Source organism: Pelobates fuscus, chromosome 4, assembly GCF_036172605.1.
Source record: "Pelobates fuscus isolate aPelFus1 chromosome 4, aPelFus1.pri, whole genome shotgun sequence".
Taxonomy (NCBI): domain Eukaryota; kingdom Metazoa; phylum Chordata; class Amphibia; order Anura; family Pelobatidae; genus Pelobates; species Pelobates fuscus.
Genome location: NC_086320.1, coordinates 146,584,904 through 146,603,615, shown reverse-complemented (window position 1 = coordinate 146,603,615; position 18,712 = coordinate 146,584,904). Strand labels below are relative to the sequence as shown.

Here is an 18,712-nt window from a genome sequence, read left to right as displayed (position 1 = left end):
TGGTAAGTGACTGAAGGGGTTTTCACCCCTTCAGCAACTTGGGATTGGGGGGTGGGAGGGAGAGGGACCCTCCAGTGCCAGGAAAACGGATTGTTTTCCTGGCACTGGAGTTTCCCTTTAAGGAGAAGAAACCTTTGTGAAACATGAACCTCAAGGTACCACATGTACAGATTTTGAGCAAGCAGCTCTTCATTTTATCTAGGATTTCTCATTATCAGCAACAACATTCTCCCACAATAAAACAGGAAAAGTATGCAATGACAAAAAAAGAAAAAAAAATGATTGATAGCGTACCAAGTTAAAAAGTTCTTTAGTAATGAAAATTGAAAATTGTACACTCACACAGGGAGTTGAAACACAAACCTGACTTGCATGCCTGGGCGGAATGATCCCCACCTATGGATATATTGGATATGTGTGGTATATATTGTTTTCCTTATAGCAATGGGTATCCTCATAAAAATATAAGAGACAAAATAAAAGTATGTAGAATGTTGAGCTAATAAGCACGGGTAGGTACGTAGATAGGTGTACATTCACATTTTATGGAGCCTATGTATTGGCTCCAGAAGTAATGTGTGAAGTGGTATGATCCCCTCTCTAGGATATAGGTGATGTGGATATTTCTCTGTGTACATATAAAAGAGAAATAAAAAATCACAATAGTGCGTACCATAAAATTAGAGTGTAAAGCACTGTAAAAATAATAGAAGTAATAAAGTAATAAAAAGCCATCACTTTCTCCCAACCAACAGAGCCGAGCAGGAGGAGAGCGCAGGAGAAGGAGATAAGGAAATCAGTGTGGGAGCTCTTATTCCCATCACCCTGAGGCAGCCAGTGGACCCCTGCACCTTTTTTTTTTTTTTTTACAGTTTGCCTGTTTGTGTGTGTGTATGTGTACGTCAGCAAATTTGTGTATCTGCATGTTTGTATATCTGTGTGTCTGTATGTGTATCTGTTTGTCTATAAGTGTATCTGTTTTTTGCACGTGTGTCTGTATGTGAATCTGTTTGCATGTGTATCAGCATGTGTGTCAGTGTGCGCTCCTATGTATCTGTATGTGTCTGTGTGTATGGGTATTTGTGTGGCTGTATGTGTATCTGTTTTTTGCATGTGTGTCTGTATGTGTATCAGTTTGCATGTGTGTCAGTGTGTGCCCCTATGTATCTGTATGTGTGTCACTGTATCTGTATGTGTTTGTCATTAAGTGTGTCTGTATGTGTTTCTGTTTGCATGCGTATCAGCATGTGTGTCAGTGTGTACCCCTATGTATCTGTGTGTCTGTATGGGTTTCTGTTTTCTGCACGTGTGTCTGTGTGTGCCATTATGTATCTGCATGTTTCTGTGTATCTGCATGTGTGTGTGTCTGTGTATCTGCATGTGTGTCTATATGTGTTAGGATCCTATCCTGACAACATAAGTTATGTTTCATTTTTTCTGTTTTATTTCTACAAATTCAAGTTTTCCACGACTAGTGGCCTCCCTAAGAGAAGAAACCAACGCCGAGGGACATCGGCGGGGTCTCAGGTAATTGACCTGAAGGGGTTTTCACCCCTTCAGCTTCCCGGGATGGGTGGTGGGAGAGAGAGGGGACCTGCAGTGCCAGGAAAACGGATTGTTTTCCTGGCACTGGAGTTTCCCTTTAATTTCCAATCTTCTTTCTACCAATAAGTTTAGGGACAAACCTGACCTTCAATACCTACCTGCTTAATTCCACACCGGACTTCAATACTTTCTTGCATTATGTTTCAAACTTACTTTACACCTACCTAAATCTATGGTACCAATCTGAATAATACCAACAATCTAATTTATACCACCTTAGCTACGCAACCAACCTGCATAATTCAAACATTCCTGTTATTTTGCAACTATAATGAATGACCCTGTTACAATTAACTGAAATCTGCAGTATTTCATCCAAACCAAAGAGGCAGATGACCTAAACGTCTGAATAACCTGTATTTGAGAAACCTTTATATTCTGTTTAGTTCTGTCTTGTTATATTTGTTTACCTGTAACCTATATTTTCCTTTACTTTATTTACCTATAATCTAGTTTTTTGGTTATGGTTCTACCTGTTACCTATAATCTAATTTATAGACTTTCCTGCTACCTAATAACCGGGCATATTGCCTAACTCTCTCTATTTTTGTTATTCCTCTATATACTTACCAATAATCTTGCTTATCGGTTCTGCTTTCTCCTTTTGTCCTATACTTTCCTTTATAGGCGCTCTTGCTAAGTAACCTATTTTGGGGCATATTTCCCAAACCTCTATTTAATCTCCTTTTTTACTCTAATGTCTCTATATTATTTCCACTTCCCTTTAAGTCCTGCTACACTTATTGCTACAAGAAAATCATGTCAAAGATTACAAATAAAGATAACAAATAAGGTTAACCCCGTTTATAACTCTCTTATGTGACCTGATCAGAAACCTGACAATATGTGTATCTGTTTATCTGTACGAGTGTCAGTATATGTACCTGTGTATCTGACACACGCAGTCACCCCTCCACACACACTGCCACGCTCACAATAACTTTCCCAGTCCTGTCACTCACCCACACGGGGGCGTGAATAAGACACATGAAGGGGCGTAAGTGAAAAGCATAGAGGGGTAAGGAATATGGGGGGGAGGGGGGCGGCAGGCAAATTTTTACACCGGGGCCCTGTAGTTTCTAATTAGACCTCTGGCTACTCTGTTTTTAGATTATCTTTTTACAGCTGGCGGGTGGCTTCCCTTGGGTCTGGTGAGGATTGGCCAACACAGGGCTGCAGACTTCTGGCTCCTCTGCTAACCTCCCACCCCCAATGGTGCACCTACCAGTGAAGCTCTTAGACTGACAAGTTTTTAAAGCAGAGCTATGAGCTCCACTTTTAATTCCTATTGTTAGTTTGACACATCTGGCAAATAAAAAGATACATGGAAGGGTACTGGCACCATAATCATTACAATATGATGAAGTGGTTATGGTGCATAGAGTGTCCATTTAACATTGATTTATTGAAGGAGATTGTCAGAGATTGCATCATTATACATATTTCTAGCAAAGTGTTTTGTTTTTTTTGTTCATTGTTTTATAGTATCAAGCATACTGGAAGCCCTAAATAGTGCCACCTCCATTCCATTTGTATTCTATAACGCAACTTATTCTAGAACCTTATAATTTCTGAAATGTTTTCTGAAAAAACAAAGAAATGTAACAATCTCTAAATTAGGCTTTTAAAATACCATCTAAGTACGGCAAGCCTGTATGGCAAGCCTAAGTTTGCCATACTTAGATGGTATTTTAAAAGCCTGAAGGAAAATGTACCTCTCAGAGTTTGGCACAGATAGGGTGAAAATAGAAGGGCTTGGAGGGAAGACTGACGGGCAGACAAAACAAAAGTGTATTTAACTTGTCAGCTTTATTTTATTTTCCTTTACCATACAATGTTTAATTGTACTGGATACAAAATAGGACGGTAAGGGATCGAAAGTTGAAACCCAGATGATGGATACTCAATTTGCAATGACTTCATTAAAAACTGGACGACCGGCGATGGCATCATTCATGCTTTGAACCATATCCTTCATCATGAGACGTTGGGTGGCCCGAGTAGAACTTCCCATGTGAGGTGTTACGATTACATTGTGGAGCTTCAGCAGTGGGTGATCTCTGAAATTATTGAGAATATAATACACACATGTTTAACTACAGCAGCTGGACTCAAGAGTGATTGTCAATTATATTCACACTTTCAAGAAGAGTAGCATGTGAGGAGAGAACATGGGAGAGATGGTTTGCAGGATGAAATAGCAGTGTGCAATGCCTGATATAATAGAGAGGTCTGATTTTAGCAAGGTGTTTTACTCTCTTACTTAGTTATGCCCAGTGACAGTAAAAATGTTTATGTTCTACTAGCATTTATCAAGACAATGGATACAATAAAACGTATAAAAATGCATAGCCACAATATTTCTCTGCAAAGACTAAATGAATAAGGAACAAAAAAATTAAAAGTTAAATTTTTTGTAAAAATACTTAGTTTGCATTCTTAAATATTGATTCAGACACACACTGATTGTTTTGAGTTAATTGTGAAGCTAAACAGCAAGATTACAGCTCCCTCGCCACCTGCATTGACAGGCCTCCCATCCTTCCTTCAACACAGGAGAGAGAGCCCAGGAGGCAGCAGCAGTCAGCCCAGCAGCCCCACTCGACCCCAGGGAAAGAATACACTCCAGGTCTCCCAAAGTTAGGGAGGCGGGGTGGATTTAAATTAATACAAAAAAATATATAATTTGTGAGTGTGTGAGGCACTGTTTGTAAGTGTGAGTCTGTCAGTATCAGGGTGTGTGTCACTGAATGTTTGTGTGTCTGTCAGTGCATGTCTGTTAGCAAGTGTGTGTGTCTGTTAGTGATAGGTGTGTGTTTGTTAGTGTATGTCAGTAAGTCTGTGTATCTGTGTCAGCGTTCTTACCTAAGATGTGAGTCTGTAGCGCAGATAAGTTTGCTCACCCTTGCAGATAGACACAGTCCAAGGTGACCAAATAAGAAGCCACCTGGACTGTAAATCTGTGCACGGGGGCTGTGCAGGAAAGGTGATTCCAATGCAGTATCGACAAGGACACAAACAGCAGGATAGTCAAGGGATAGCCAGAGATCAGGATAACGAAGTGTAGCTGAAGTCAAGGGACGCCAGAGATCAGGATAAACGAAGACAGAAGCCGGGGTCTATTTGAAGTTTAAGTTCAAGAGACTCGAACACAGGCACTAAACACACACAACAGGATCAAAGACTTGATAATGTTCCCAGGCCGAGGCAGTGCTTATATACCCAGCTGATGACTGATCAATCTCAGGTGAAGCACAGCCATAGTCGAAATCCAGCCCCCAGTGCTGCAGACAAGCAAGGTAGAACAGGGCTAGAAATACTCCACAGGATAGGAACTGCTGTAGCTGAAAGGTGGTATAGCAGGCCCAGGACAGTCTGCCAGTGAATGTGCATGTGTGTTTCTGAGTTATTGTGTGTGTCAAATCAGTGAATGTGTGTTTATGTGTATCTCAGAGTATGTGCCTGTCACCAAGTGGCGGTGTCAGTCTGTGTCTTAAACAGGAAGAGGTGTGACCTTGACAGGGGTGAGGCAAATTTAGATTAGGGAGGGTGCCTGAGTTTTGCCTGGGGCAGCACAAATCCAAATACACCATTGTAGATATGTCAATTAGCAGGTTTCTAAGTATGTATTGCAGTTTAGTTAGGATTATCATTTTTATGGCCGACATTGTCACCACCCATCTAGTTATGTTTGAAGAACCTCTCTGCATTTTTCGTTAACCTTATCCCTAGGAATGTCAGATAATCAAGTTGTAATTAAAGTTGGATTGAAGGTGTAGCAAAGTTGCATTGTCAATCTTTATACCCAGAGCTTGTGTTTTTGTTATGTTGAGATTGTTGTATGAATGTTCTCTGTATTCTAGTATTGTGCTTTGCAAATTCGGTAGACATATTAGAGGTTGATAGCGTACAATGAAAACAGGTTATACCCTTAACCTGCACAAGTGACAAAACAGAATCAATTATAGATCCTATGTATTGAATGTAACAGACTAAATAATAAAGTCCAATTTTTTTGGTCTGTGCAAATTTCCTTTGTCCCAGGTATTCTCTTCGGTGGTCACACTCCACAGTAGAGTTGAATATATGTAAAAAGTATACAGAGAAATTTTTTATTTTTTTTTATAATTAGTAAATCTCTGTACTGATATAATGCTTAAGAAGTAGTCAAAATTAATTTAAAATAAAACTTGTTTTATTTAGCTCTTTGCTGAAATCGATATATAAAAGTTCAAGTAAAAAGTTTTCATAAAATAATGACAGAAAAAAACTTCATTGGCATATGTCTATAGGCTGATTTGCAAAGTGCATGTTAGGTGCAGACCTTGTATTGCTCACGGCGTCCCGGATCAGCAGCTTGATGTTGCCTTGCTGGATACAATAGGTAAGAGTGCCCTAGATGCTGGCTTGCAGTGATCAGTCCTCAGTCCTTCCAAACGCGTTTCTCCGTCACAGCGGCTTTTTCAATAGAAAAAAATCCATTGAAAAAGCCGCTGTGACGGAGAAACGCGTTTGGAAGGACTGAGGACTGATCACTGCAAGCCAGCAAAGAGCTAAATAAAACAAGTTTTATTTTAAATTAATTTTGACTACTTCTTAAGCATTATATCAGTACAGAGATTTACTAATTATAAAAAAAAAAAAAATTCTCTGTATACTTTTTACAAATATTCAACTCTACTGTGGAGTGTGACCACCGAAGAGAATACATGGGACAAAGGAAATTTGCACAGACCAAAAAAATTGGACTTTATTATTTAGTCTGTTGCATTCAATACATAGGATCTATAATTGATTCTGTTTTGTCACTTGTGCAGGTTAAGGGTATAACCTGTTTTCATTGTACGCTATATATTTTTCTAATAGGTTGTTAGGTTCCCTATTTGTATACCCTTCCTTTTTATTCAACAATTCAGCGCTCCACTTATCCAACATTTTGTGCAATATTAGAGGTTGAGTCAAGGGGAGCATGTCATTTGCAAACAAATGTAGCTGCATTATATCTGTATGTATGGTTAGTTAATATATATTGCTGCAGCCTGTATTGTTTTGGAATTGGGCTCTTGACTCTGAGTTCCATTACATGTGTCCATTCTGGTCTATTTCCTGCTCCCAGACTTTCATTTTAGCCTGTTTTCAGCTGGCACTATTGGCCTATCACTGGCTGCCCACCGAGAATAATAGTACAAAGTAAATGCCTCAATGGGCAGCATCAGCTAATGCTCTCAGCCAATCACTGACTGCATGGCCATCTTCCCTTATACTGTAGCTGCTGTGATCTTAGGCACTGGTGAGCCAGCTACACAGTTAAATAATTGGAAAATGATTTATTTCCTGAATGTAAGATGGCACTCAGTCAGTCCTGTTCTCACAACAACTTTAATGAGCTGAGTTTGTTATGGGAGTGCTCTATTTAGTACAGTATTAAGTACAGTATCAGCATAAATAATTCTATCAATTATTATTTTTTCAGTAAAAAATTTAAAATTTTATTTAAGTGTTCCATACATATTGTAAGAGGTGAAAAACAGACAGACAAACGTTGATAATTTCAAATCAAAGCACAGTGTACCTTTACTCATATTTACAATGGAAAACATCTGAAGCAGATATTTCATATACATAACATGATGAAACAAATTAGATACGTTGATTAGCTTAGGGTCCCATAGACAGACGTGGTTTAACATTATGTATAGTGGCAATATGTGTACAGGGAATGTTCAGGTTGTGAGTAAGTTTTTAAACGTTTTACTTTAATTTATGAAAACCATTTTATTTAGATCAGTTATCTTGTTTTTTATGTAACATGAATATTAATGTTGTGATTGTTTGAGAACACTATCAAAAGGTTAAAGCAACATTTGTCTGAAGAACCATCACTCAATAGTCAGTGAGTTTGGGGATTACCTGGGCAGTGGTTCTGGGTCAGTAACATCTAACGCTGCAGCTTTGATCACTCCATGCTTCAAGGCTTCAACCAGGGCATCATGGTCAACAACCCCCCCTGTACACAGATAATAAAAAGCCATATTAGGTTTTTCTCTATGTAACTTCAATTTGGTAAGAAATATTAGGATCCCTAGCCACTGGTATGGGTGGGAGCTTGGGACACTCGCCCCACCCACCCCTACCCATATTATACTCATTAGGGCCACCATCTTCAAGCATTGGTGGGGGGAGGGGACAATAGGTCCCCTTAAAAGCATTCCCCAAATCCTTAAAATTTTTATTATCCACCTGGTGTGGGTATGTTATTTCTCAGGGATGAAGCCTTTTCAAGAGACTAGGTAGCATTGGCATTACCCAGTTGCTAGTTTTAATGTTTAGTAGACATTGCACCACCAGCCGGATGGCAGATAAGGGTACATGGAGATAAAATACCTCAGTTGTAGCAATATTATTGACCCACACAAGATTTTTATTTACTCATTTTTTAAAAATCTTTTTACATTTTCCGTGTGGTGACTGGCCAGCCGCCACATAATTAACCCTTACAATGCCAAGGGTTTTTAATTATATGCCACTGCCTGCTAATGCTGTCAGCAGGCAAATACTTCTTCAAATTATCATTCACTTGCAAATAGCTGTAATGATTATTTTAACAAGAAATGTTTTTAAAAATCTGTTGAGAGTTGTCCTTTAGGTGTCCAGGATAGATGTATCCTGATGTCTTCAACACTTTTACTTTTGATATATTTTGATAAATAGAGAAGGTATCAAAACAATCTGTTTCATCATTGGGTGTATAAACCCTATTTTTTCAGGGAGAACACAACCCTAAGAGCATCTGTAATTTCCACCCTACTGGAACACTGTTACAAAAGGAACAAGCCAGTGCTCCTTGTTTGGAGACTATTGTATATTAATAGTCTATTTTATATATTCAGAAAGCAGCAGGATTATATTTTTATTTTGAGCATTTCACTGTTGATGGTGAAAGTTGTGTTAAAATGCATTGGAACAGTTGGATTGTGATCTAACAAGTATTGTTAAAGGAACAGTATAGGGCAGGAACACAAACATGTACTCCGGACCCTATAGTGTTAAAACCACCATTTAGACGGCTTACCCTGCCTTAGCTGTCTTAGAAGGGGTTAAAACTGACCTTATTCCAAGCTCTGCGCGGGTCTGTCAGCACTATCCATGCCCCCCGACCCGCCTCCTTGGTGACATCATCAGAATTTAAGATTTCTAGCCAAATCTTTCACATAGGGAAAGCATTGAATTGGCTGAAATAGACAGATGGGGCGGAGCCAAATGCCGGCTTGGCCAATCAGTGCCTCCTCATAGAGATACATTAAATCAATGCATCTCTATGAGGAAAATTCAGCGCCCTGGACAACAGTGCTGCTCATTGTGCATCACTGCCTCAAAAATCACCTCCAGTGGCCATCGGAGTAGTGGCCATTGGAGGTGTCCCAAAGGAGCAATGTAAACACTACCTTTTCTCTGAAAAGGCAGTGTTTACATGAACATGCCTGAAGGTAACGATTATATTGAACAGAACAACTACATTAAGCTGTAGTTGTTCTATTGACTATAGTGTCCCTTATGTGTAACTTATTTAACAACTACAAACCTCTGCAGATGTTTACAAGAGTGGCTGATGGTTTCATCTGTTGAAGTTCCTTTTTTCCAATCATTTTTTTAGTTTCTTTTGTTAAAGGCACAACCAGTACTATAAAGTCAGATTGCTGCAGCAAATCAGACAGGTTTTCACAGTATGAGGCATCCACTGACTTCTCGTCTTTTATCCTGTCAAAAAATATACTTTAGTTAAAAGTTTCAAAAGGTGAGACACACAATGCGTGATAAATGGCTTTGCCATGTAATTATAATTTTTTTTACCTGTAAACTTATTGTGCTAATTAGCTTCTTTATAAAATCCCCAAAAGCCAACTTTTTGTTTTTACCTTCGACTCCTGTTGTAATACAGAATCTTCATTTCAGAACCTCTGGCTCTTTGTGCAATCTTATATCCAATCCTCCCCATTCCAACAATGCCAAGCGTAGCCCCTGTAACTTCTTCTGCATACCAGTTAAATGGAAAACACTTTGTTTCTGGAGATACTGCTACCTGGTAACCTAAGGACATATGTAACATGATTAATGTACTTCAAGCAATTTAAAAGTAATCATGTTCAATTAATTTTCCCAAACATTCCTCTAACAATTGTACACCAAAATGTAATGAACATTCTGCATCATATGGCCAGGTGACATGATCGTAAAGGAACACTATAGGGCCAGGATCACCAACATGTATTCCTAACACTACAGTGTAGGACTAGCTGTTTAGGTTCCTAGCCATCCTCTCTGTGGAGCTAAAAGGTTGTTTTAGTTACATTTTCTCCATCTATAGACACCAGGGCCAATACATAAAGCTGTAGCAGTAGTGTCCTTTTAAGTGTTTAGAACTGTATTTTGGGCCATGGATGCTGTTAGGTGCAGATTGTGTTATAAAAGTCCTAAGCCTGATTTCTCAATATATATTTTTTAACCATTAGGGTCAGTTATGATACATACATTTACCTAGGTGCAGTATAAAATCCAAATGTTGCTGAAGATGAAAATGAATACTAAACAATTTGGAACAAAATTGGAAATAATTTTACTTTTTATCTAAGGTATATATCTCCCCTTCAGACAGGCTGTCACAATATGATTGTATGCCCTCTCCCTGCCAGATAAAATAATCTAATCCATGTGAGACCAGACTTTGGCTCTCCAATTCCGGCTTTGTTTAACCCTATAATGACAGAAGCATTGTGCACGTTCTATTAAAAAAGAAATGTAAACAAAACCTAGAATTTGACTAGATGTCTGTTCAACCATGATTTAACTGTGAATGCCATAATATTGTTAGTTTTTACTGCAATAAAACACACATATTTGTATGTTGTGATGTCCCACGGGAACAATGATGCCACCCATGTACAAGTTTCATGGTGATTTGGAAAGTTAGTCATCGTCACTGGGAGCAGAAGGACACTTTACATAGGTTCCTGAATTGTTCTTATGTTTAAGTCACCCTGCATGCCCATGCCTGGACGGTACGATCGTGTGTGCACACTCGTTTAGCGCAAACACACTAATAAAATACTTAACCCTTGCCAGGTGTCCCTCCTCTCTCCACATTTCATGGCCAAGGATTGTGCTTGCGTTCCGCCAACGCCAGCCACATCCAAAGGCCAGCAGGTCTAATTAACCAATTAGAGCCCTCTTACGGCTATTTAGACTCTCTAGTTCATTTGTTTGATGCCCTGTCGTGGTTTCCATTTGTTTGGTTTATCTGAGAGTGTGTTTAATTCTCTTGTATTTCTGGCATTTTGACCATGGCATTTCCTTGACTATTCTCCTTTCTGATTGTCCTTGACCTTCAGCTATTTCCTATTGTTTATTCTGATTTCTGTATCCCTTACCTCGGCTTGTTTTGTACTATTCTATTTAGTAGGGATCGACTGATTATCGGTCGATATTCGGTATTTTCAGCAATATCGGTATCGGCCAATAGAGATACCGATATTGCCGATAATACCTCCCAGGACTGCCGGGCTCATTTCAAACCCGGCGGTCCTGGAGAGCCCGCAGCAAGCGCTTACTTACCTTTCCAGCAGCTCCCTTCATCTCCCTGTCTAACTCTCGCGAGTCCCACGGCCGCAGAGCGTTGCCATGGCAACGCTCTGCGTGGCACGCGGACCGTGAGATTTACGCAGGGAGCTGAAGGAGCTGCTGGAAAGTTAAGTAAGCGCTTGCTGCTGGCCCCCCACTGCTCAGTGCATGCCACTGGACCACCAGGGAATGCCATATCCCCCCTCCCTGGCCAGGTAACAAGCAGGGAGGGGGGACATCATGACCCTATAGTGTTAAAAACCACCCACTTGCCCCCTAAATATAGTAAAATCTTACTAGTATTCAAGTTTCCTGCTGCTGGCTCTGCCCCTGATTTGCCTGCTTGGTTGACATCATCAGAAGTAATTATCTAAGCCAATCTCAATGTTTTCCCATATGATGCATTGGATTGACTGAGGCTGTCAATGAGGCAGGTCAGGGGCAGAGCCAGCACAATCCAAACACAGCCCTGGAAAATCAGAATCTGATCATAGAGATGCATTGAATAAATGCATCTATATGAGGAAAGTTTAGTGTCTGCATGCAGAGAGTGGAGAAACTGAATGGAAGTGCTGCCTCCAGGAAGCACCTCTAGTAGCTATATGACTAGTGGCCAGTGGAGGTATGACAGGAGGCAAATATTTGCATAACTTTCTTTACTAACTCCATAGCAGCAAAGAAGAAAACAAGAAAAAAAAGAACCAATCAGAAGCAGTCAGAGGGTATATAATGGAACACATATGCAAAGCACTTCCTCTTGACAACTGCGACTTCACAAGTCTATAGGAAATGGGAAACGCAGTCGAACAGTCCAACATCAGGCTTGAAACCAAAAAGGCTTTTTCTGAGCTTGAGTTCCAGAAACTGTTTAACCCCTTAAGGACCAAGCTTCTAGAATAAAAGGGAATCATGACATGTCAGACATGTCATGTGTCCTTAAGGGGTTAAACTGAAAAGAGATAAAGTGTGATAGGTTGTTAGACCAACAGTAGAAAACCTCTGAAGCATGTAACCTGGCTGATCTAGGTAAGTAAAAGTACAATCAAACGATAAACCAGAAGAAAAAACCCACCTAATGTAACTAACTAAATACGACAGTAAATCAGAATCCCACTATACAGTAATTTAGCCAAACACTGGAGACCGATTAACCCCATCCCAGAGTATGAGGGACAACTAGAGTAAGAGAGTAAGAATACAAAGAAAAAACAAAATGGAAAACACAGAATGAAAGGGTGGGAAAACTGAGAAGTAGGGTGGGAAATATTCGCCTCCTGTCATTATTAAAATTAAGATTATAGGTACACTAAAGCTAGCATAATTTTCAATTTTACAACATCACAGGAGGCTTCATATTTGCAATTGTAACGCTGAGAGAGAAGAGAAAAAGCTGCGTTAGGCGATGGTCGAATGTAGAAAGTACGAAAAGTGTACTCTCGTGTCCAATCTGCAGCGTGAAGAATGTCGGCCAAAGAAGCACCCGCCGAGAAGGTAGAAGAGGCCCGGCCCCGCGCACAGAGTGTGTCCCAAAACCCGGGTCGAACCCGGCTAATGATAGGAGCCAGCGAACCCACATGGCTAGGGTAGTGACCGAGACTGGGCCATGAGGGCGAACATAGGAAATGAGTAACTGACGTGAGTAACTTACGTGATTCAGTAGGGAAAAAGGGATAGAAGACAGAGACTGCGTCAGATGGGAAACCTGAAAGGTAACTCCGTCAGGAGAAAAGGAGAAAGCGTTCACATCGAAAGCACGCACATCCGAAACCCTCCGAAAGGAGACTAAGCAAAGAAGGGAAGTAAACTTTGCCGTGAGTTGACGCAGCGAGAGTTTATCATTTGTCGTCCATTCACATAAAAACTGGAAGACCACGCCGACGTCTCATAGATGGGTATATTTCGGGCCCGGAGGGCGAATCCCGCAGAGTAATCGACAAACCAAAGGGTCCTGGCCCACCGTTGTCCCTTGTGATGGGACATGGGCTGCTGAGATGGCCGAGCGGACTACGTTAATAGACCAGTAAGACTTCCCGGAGGAAAAAAGAGATAAGAAGTTTAGAATCACAGAAATAAGGGCAGTAAAGGGATCGAGGCCCCATCCCACACCCCAACTGATAACGTTTTCTTGTCCCAGGCGCCCACGAGTCCCATAGCAGATCCTTAGACGTTTGCGATAGGTCTCGAGTGGAGCCAGGAACCCCGGAAACACTCCAAGCCACTAGAAGGAGCCGGCCGTCCACAAGCATAGGATGTGGATCCCTGAGAAGTGTCTGTTCGTTCGGCAGAAGTAGGGGATCCTTGTGGGACAGTTCCAGAAGGTCCGGAAACCATGGCTGGCTCTGCCACAGCGGTGCAAGGAGAAGTATCGCCACTCGTTGAAGGCGAACCTGGTGGAGGACCCTTGTTATTAGCGCGAAGGGCGGGAAGATGTAGGCCTCAGAGCTCGGCCATGTCTGAAGAAAATTGTCCCCCGCTGCGCACTCCGGGTCCGGGAGCCAACTGGAAAAATCTGGTAGCTGACGGTTGCTGCGATAGGCAAACAAGTCAAGATGGAGTGGTCCTTTCCGGAACTCCAGTGATGCAAAGGTCGCTGCCGTCCTTCCAATGTTGTGAAAAGCGATTGGCAGTGAGATTGGATTCTCCTGGGAGGTGTTCCTCTATCAGGGTGATATTGCGAGGGAGGCAGTATTTGAAGGTCTCCTTTGTTAAGTCCGCCAGTGAATGAGAGCGGGTTCCCCCAAGGTGATTGATAAAGTGCACCGAAGAGACATTGTCCATCCGAAGATGGATGCAACAATTCAACCTGTCTTTCGTTAGACTGCGGATGATCCAGCCGGGAAATCCAGGCAGTTGATGTGAATGTAACATTCGTGTCCATGCAGATGCCTCCTGTGGACTCCACGCCTTCGGTGGCTCACCAGCCCCAGCGTCTGGCGTCTGATTCCAACACAAATTCTTGTCCATGCAGATGCCTCCTGTGGACTCCACTCCGTCGGTGGCTCACCAGCCCCAGCGTCTGGCGTCTGATTATAACACAAAGTCCGGGTGAGTGCCTAATATAGCCCGGCCTTTCCAGGCCTGCTTCAGCCACCATCGGAGTTTGGAGCGGTCTTCGTCCGAAACTGGAACTGGTTGATCTAAGTTTCCTGCGGAGGCCATGAGCCTTGAGTCGTTGCATGGCCTGATAGTGCAGGGCTCCTGGGAATATTGCCTGTATGGATGAGGAAAGGAGGCCCACTAATCGTGGGAGGAGGAGTAGAGGAATGGACGGCTGTCGTAGTACCTTGCAGATCTCCCTGCAGATGGCCACAATCTTCGAAGCGGGAAGACATAGGGTACAAGTTCTGGAGTCAATCTCAAATCCCAGGAATTGAACCGTCTGAGCCGGATTCCGTGAGGACTTGGGTCTGTTGATCACGAAAACCAGCGATTCCAGTAATTGGACGGTGTAGGTGGTATGATCTCAATATAGTTCCTTGTCCCCGGCGAAGAGGAGGATGTCGTCCAAATAGATGATACAATGAATTCCTTGATGAAGATGAGCGACAATCGGTTTCAGCATCTTTGTAAAGCACTACGGGGGCGGGGCTGAGGCCGAATGGGAGGCATGGGAATTGCCAGGCTCCTCCGTGCCAAAGGAAACGTAGGAAAGGACAGCTCTGGACGTGGACATGGATGGTGAGGTATGCGTCCTTGAGGTCCAGACGAGTGAACCAATCTCCATCTTGAAGAAGGTCCCGGAGGAGGTGAATGCCTTCCATCTTGAAGTGTCTGTACACTACCCGAGCGTTCAATTCCCGCAAGTTGATGACCGGACTGAATTCCCCAGATTTCTTCCTGACCAGGAATATGTTGCTGAAGAAACCTCCGGTATCCAGGCCGGTTGAATGGCTCCTTTCAAGCAAAGCTCCCGAAGCTCCAGTGATGAGTCGAGCGTCTGCGTATTGCAGTGGACGGGGCGGATGCGATTAAACAGGAGCCTCGACGAATTCTATTCGGTATTCGCAAACTGTCTGTTGAATCCAAGCATCTGTGGAAAGGTCTGTTCTGGAAAAACACAGAAACATGGCCTGCAATCTGAATAGAAGGAAGAGGGGTAGAAAGAAAAGGACTTACCGGAGGTGAACCTTGCTCGGGCACGTCGGGATCTGTACTTGGACCCATGCTCTTTAATATTTTTATTAGTGATATTGAAGAAGGTCTTGATGGTAAGGTATGTCTTTTTGCTGATGATACTAAGATATGTAACAGGGTTGATGTTCCAGGAGGGATAAGCCAAATGGCAAATGATTTAGGTAAACTAGAAAAATGGTCAGAGTTGTGGCAACTGACATATATTGTGGATAAGTGCAAGATAATGCATCATGGACATAAAAACCCAAGGGCAGAGTACAGAATATTTGATAGATTCCTAACCTCAACATCTGAGGAAAGGGATTTAGGGGTGATTATTTCTGATGACTTAAAGGTAGGCAGACAATGTAATAGAGCAGCAGGAAATGCTAGCAGAATGCTTGGTTGTATTGGGAGAGGTATTAGCAGTAGAAAGAGGGAAGTGCCCATGCCATTGTACAGAACACTGGTGAGACCTCACTTGGAGTATTGTACGCAGTACTGGAGACCGTATCTTCAGAAGGATATTGATACTTTAGAGAGAATTCAGAGAAGGACTACTAAACTGGTTCATGGATTGCAGGATAAAACTTACAAGGAAAGGTTAAAGGATCTTAACATGTATAGTTTGGAGGAAAGATGAGACAGGGGGATATGATAGAAACATTTAAATACATAAAGGGAGGGGCGGGGACTGACCGCAGAGCCGAATGGTCGACAACCTCAGGGGCTCCTGCATTAATCAGCTGATCAAAAATTGTCCCCGACTCAAACGTGACCTAAGCGGGCCGATAGAGCCAGCAATCGACGGGGAATACCGAGAGGAACATAATGATACCCCTCCAGCGGCGAAACGAGAAATTTATGCCTGATGAACGTCGGAGGCCTACTCAACGGGTGGGAGCAGGAGAGACGGCCGCTCTCCCCTCGCCGAGTCTGAGGGCCTTGCTGCGGAAAGATCCCTGTTACTCCCCCCCTGGACCGGTGGGGGTCATCCCGGTCCTCCAGCATAAGGCAAGCACTCACCCCTCTGGGACACAGATCCGAACCATGCCGCCATGACGGCACCACGAGGCCTGACCTGGCCAAGATGGCCGTCGACAGGGATATTTGTCTGCAACAGCAGAGTGATGAGGACTGGGCAGCGGCCTTCAATACTAGATTCAACGCAATCTGCAAGCGCTTCTGGGACTGCATCGAGGCTAGGAGCCCACATCCTGTGCGGGTACCTGCCTCAACGGAAATGGGCCCTTGACACACAGACGGGTCACCCGAATGCAGCGCAAACGGAGACCCGGAGGACAAAGCCAAGACCGGGTATATCCAGCACGAACCAGCCACGCGAAAGCCGGACACAGGCGTCACGGAAACGGGAGAGAGGCTCTTGCAGAACGCCCATCACAAAGAAGGGCCTCAACAGACCACAATCACTAGGGCGCCACCGCCAGACAAATCCCCTGCCGACATCATCCGCCAACCGCACAGCCAAAACAGACCTGAAGGGCAGAGACACTCAGCCACCAGGTACACACCTCGCAAAAAACAGCTCCTTACCACAGCCAGGACCGGAGAGGCCACAGCAAACAAGCACCACCAGGTACAAGACTCATCCCCGGCTGCGGATGCGGATTCCTGCTACCAGGCTGCGGGCCTTAAAATCTGGAGTTGGTTGAGTGCCTAATATAAAATGGCTACCTGTGTCCAACAACTACTTTAAGTTTCACTGGGACACCTGTTTCTTTTGACTGCGCTGCTGTCATGTCTAATTTTTGTCTGCCGAGGACTCTTTACTGCAGCTGAACATGGTTTGCATTAGTCTCCTTCATTTTTCAGTTTATTGATTTTTTTTATTTTATTTTATTTTTTCTTTTCCTATTTTAACTCATGTAATCAGGGCCAGTGTACTAACTTTGTATTTCTGTATGCAAGCCCACTACATGGTTTTAAAGCGATATCACTAGCCCTAGCTTGGATGTTATTCTAGAGTTCAAATGCACTAGTCTGTTCACATAACTAGCGATGTACAGCCTGTCTGAGCAGTGAATACTAATTAATGCTTAAGCAGTTCTATTTCTAGCAAGGTGTTATCTATTTTGCCTGATCCTCACAAGTTTTGCGTTATACAAACAACCACTTTACAGCCACCTTGGCAGCAGAGCTTGTCTAGTTTAAGCTTTATACCCGACTCGATCTTTCTTTTATCATTTGAAGCATATAGTCTTATTAAGCATGCGTATACCTGTAAAGCAAATTAGAATACAACATATACTGAAGCATATCTCTTTAACACATAAAAAAATGCAAATGTTTTCTCATGTCATGACACTGTATGAAATTATTTATCTACACCGAGCTTGTAGAAGCAGTCGTGGCAATGCAAGCCTGTATGTTAATCTTTTGTTGCACACCAAAATAAAGAATTTAAAAAAAAATACATAAAGGGAATCAACACAGTAAGGGAGGAGACCATATTTAAAAGAAGAAAAACTACCACAACAAGAGGACATAGTCTTAAATTAGAGGGGCAAAGGTTTAAAAATAATATCAGGAAGTATTACTTTACTGAGAGCGTAGTGGATGCATGGAATAGCCTTCCAGCTGAAGGGGTAGAGGTTAACACAGTAAAGGAGTTTAAGCATGTGTGGGATAGGCATAAGGCTATCCTAACTATAAGATAAGGCCAGGGACTAATGAAAGTATTTAGAAAATTGAGCAGACAAGAAGGGCCGAATGGTTCTTATCTGCCGTCACATTCTATGTTTCTATGTCCTCTGGTACGTCTTCCATGATCCGAGCCCCTGGAATATTGGAACCCTGTTTGCGGATAGAAGGGTTGCAGTTGCGTGTACCGGGGGCCTGATGTCCAGAAGTGGCTGGTGGCACGGCCCCGTTGCCAACCAGCCCTGTGAAAAACACGCCTGGAAGCATTTCCCCTGAAGACCTTCCACATGGAGCGTTGAGCTTTATTCAAGGATGTGAATATGTTCACGTGTTTGTTAAGTTCCTTGATGTAGGCCTCTCCAAAAAGTCTACCCTGTGCCTGAGGACCGAGTTCCTTGGCCCCCAAATCGACCAGTTTAGTATTGATTCGGTAAAGTGCTGCTCTGTGCCTCTCCGAAGAGAGGGCCACATTGGTGTTCCCAATAAAACAAAAGCACCGTTGTGCCCACCATGTCCAAATCGAACTCCTCCGCTCTGGCATAAGCATCGTCTGCTAAGTACATGGCTCTGGCCCGCGGCCCAATGGAATCCAATAGTTTATCCTGCGCTTCCTTGAATGCTCGTTCAACTCCTCTGTGAGGGCCATGGCCTCCCATAGCCATAAATTCCAGCATTATCTGGTCAAATTTTAATCTCATGGGTTTACGCACATCTTTGT

The 18,712-nt window shown here is 42.7% G+C and overlaps 1 protein-coding gene across 1 annotated transcript in view; it reads right to left on the bottom strand.

The window, feature by feature from the left end:
- Window positions 1–3,395: 3,395 nt before the first annotated feature.
- Window positions 3,396–18,712, bottom strand: part of LOC134608652 (glyoxylate/hydroxypyruvate reductase B-like) — a 59,468-nt gene continuing 44,151 nt past the window's right edge. The window contains exons 3-6 of the mRNA XM_063451662.1: window positions 9,522–9,693; window positions 9,188–9,363; window positions 7,516–7,612; window positions 3,396–3,665 (exon numbers count right to left, since the gene is read on the bottom strand). Of these exons, the coding sequence (XP_063307732.1) occupies window positions 3,509–3,665; window positions 7,516–7,612; window positions 9,188–9,363; window positions 9,522–9,693 (602 nt within the window). The 3' untranslated portion in view covers window positions 3,396–3,508. The remainder of the gene's footprint in view (window positions 3,666–7,515; window positions 7,613–9,187; window positions 9,364–9,521; window positions 9,694–18,712) is intronic.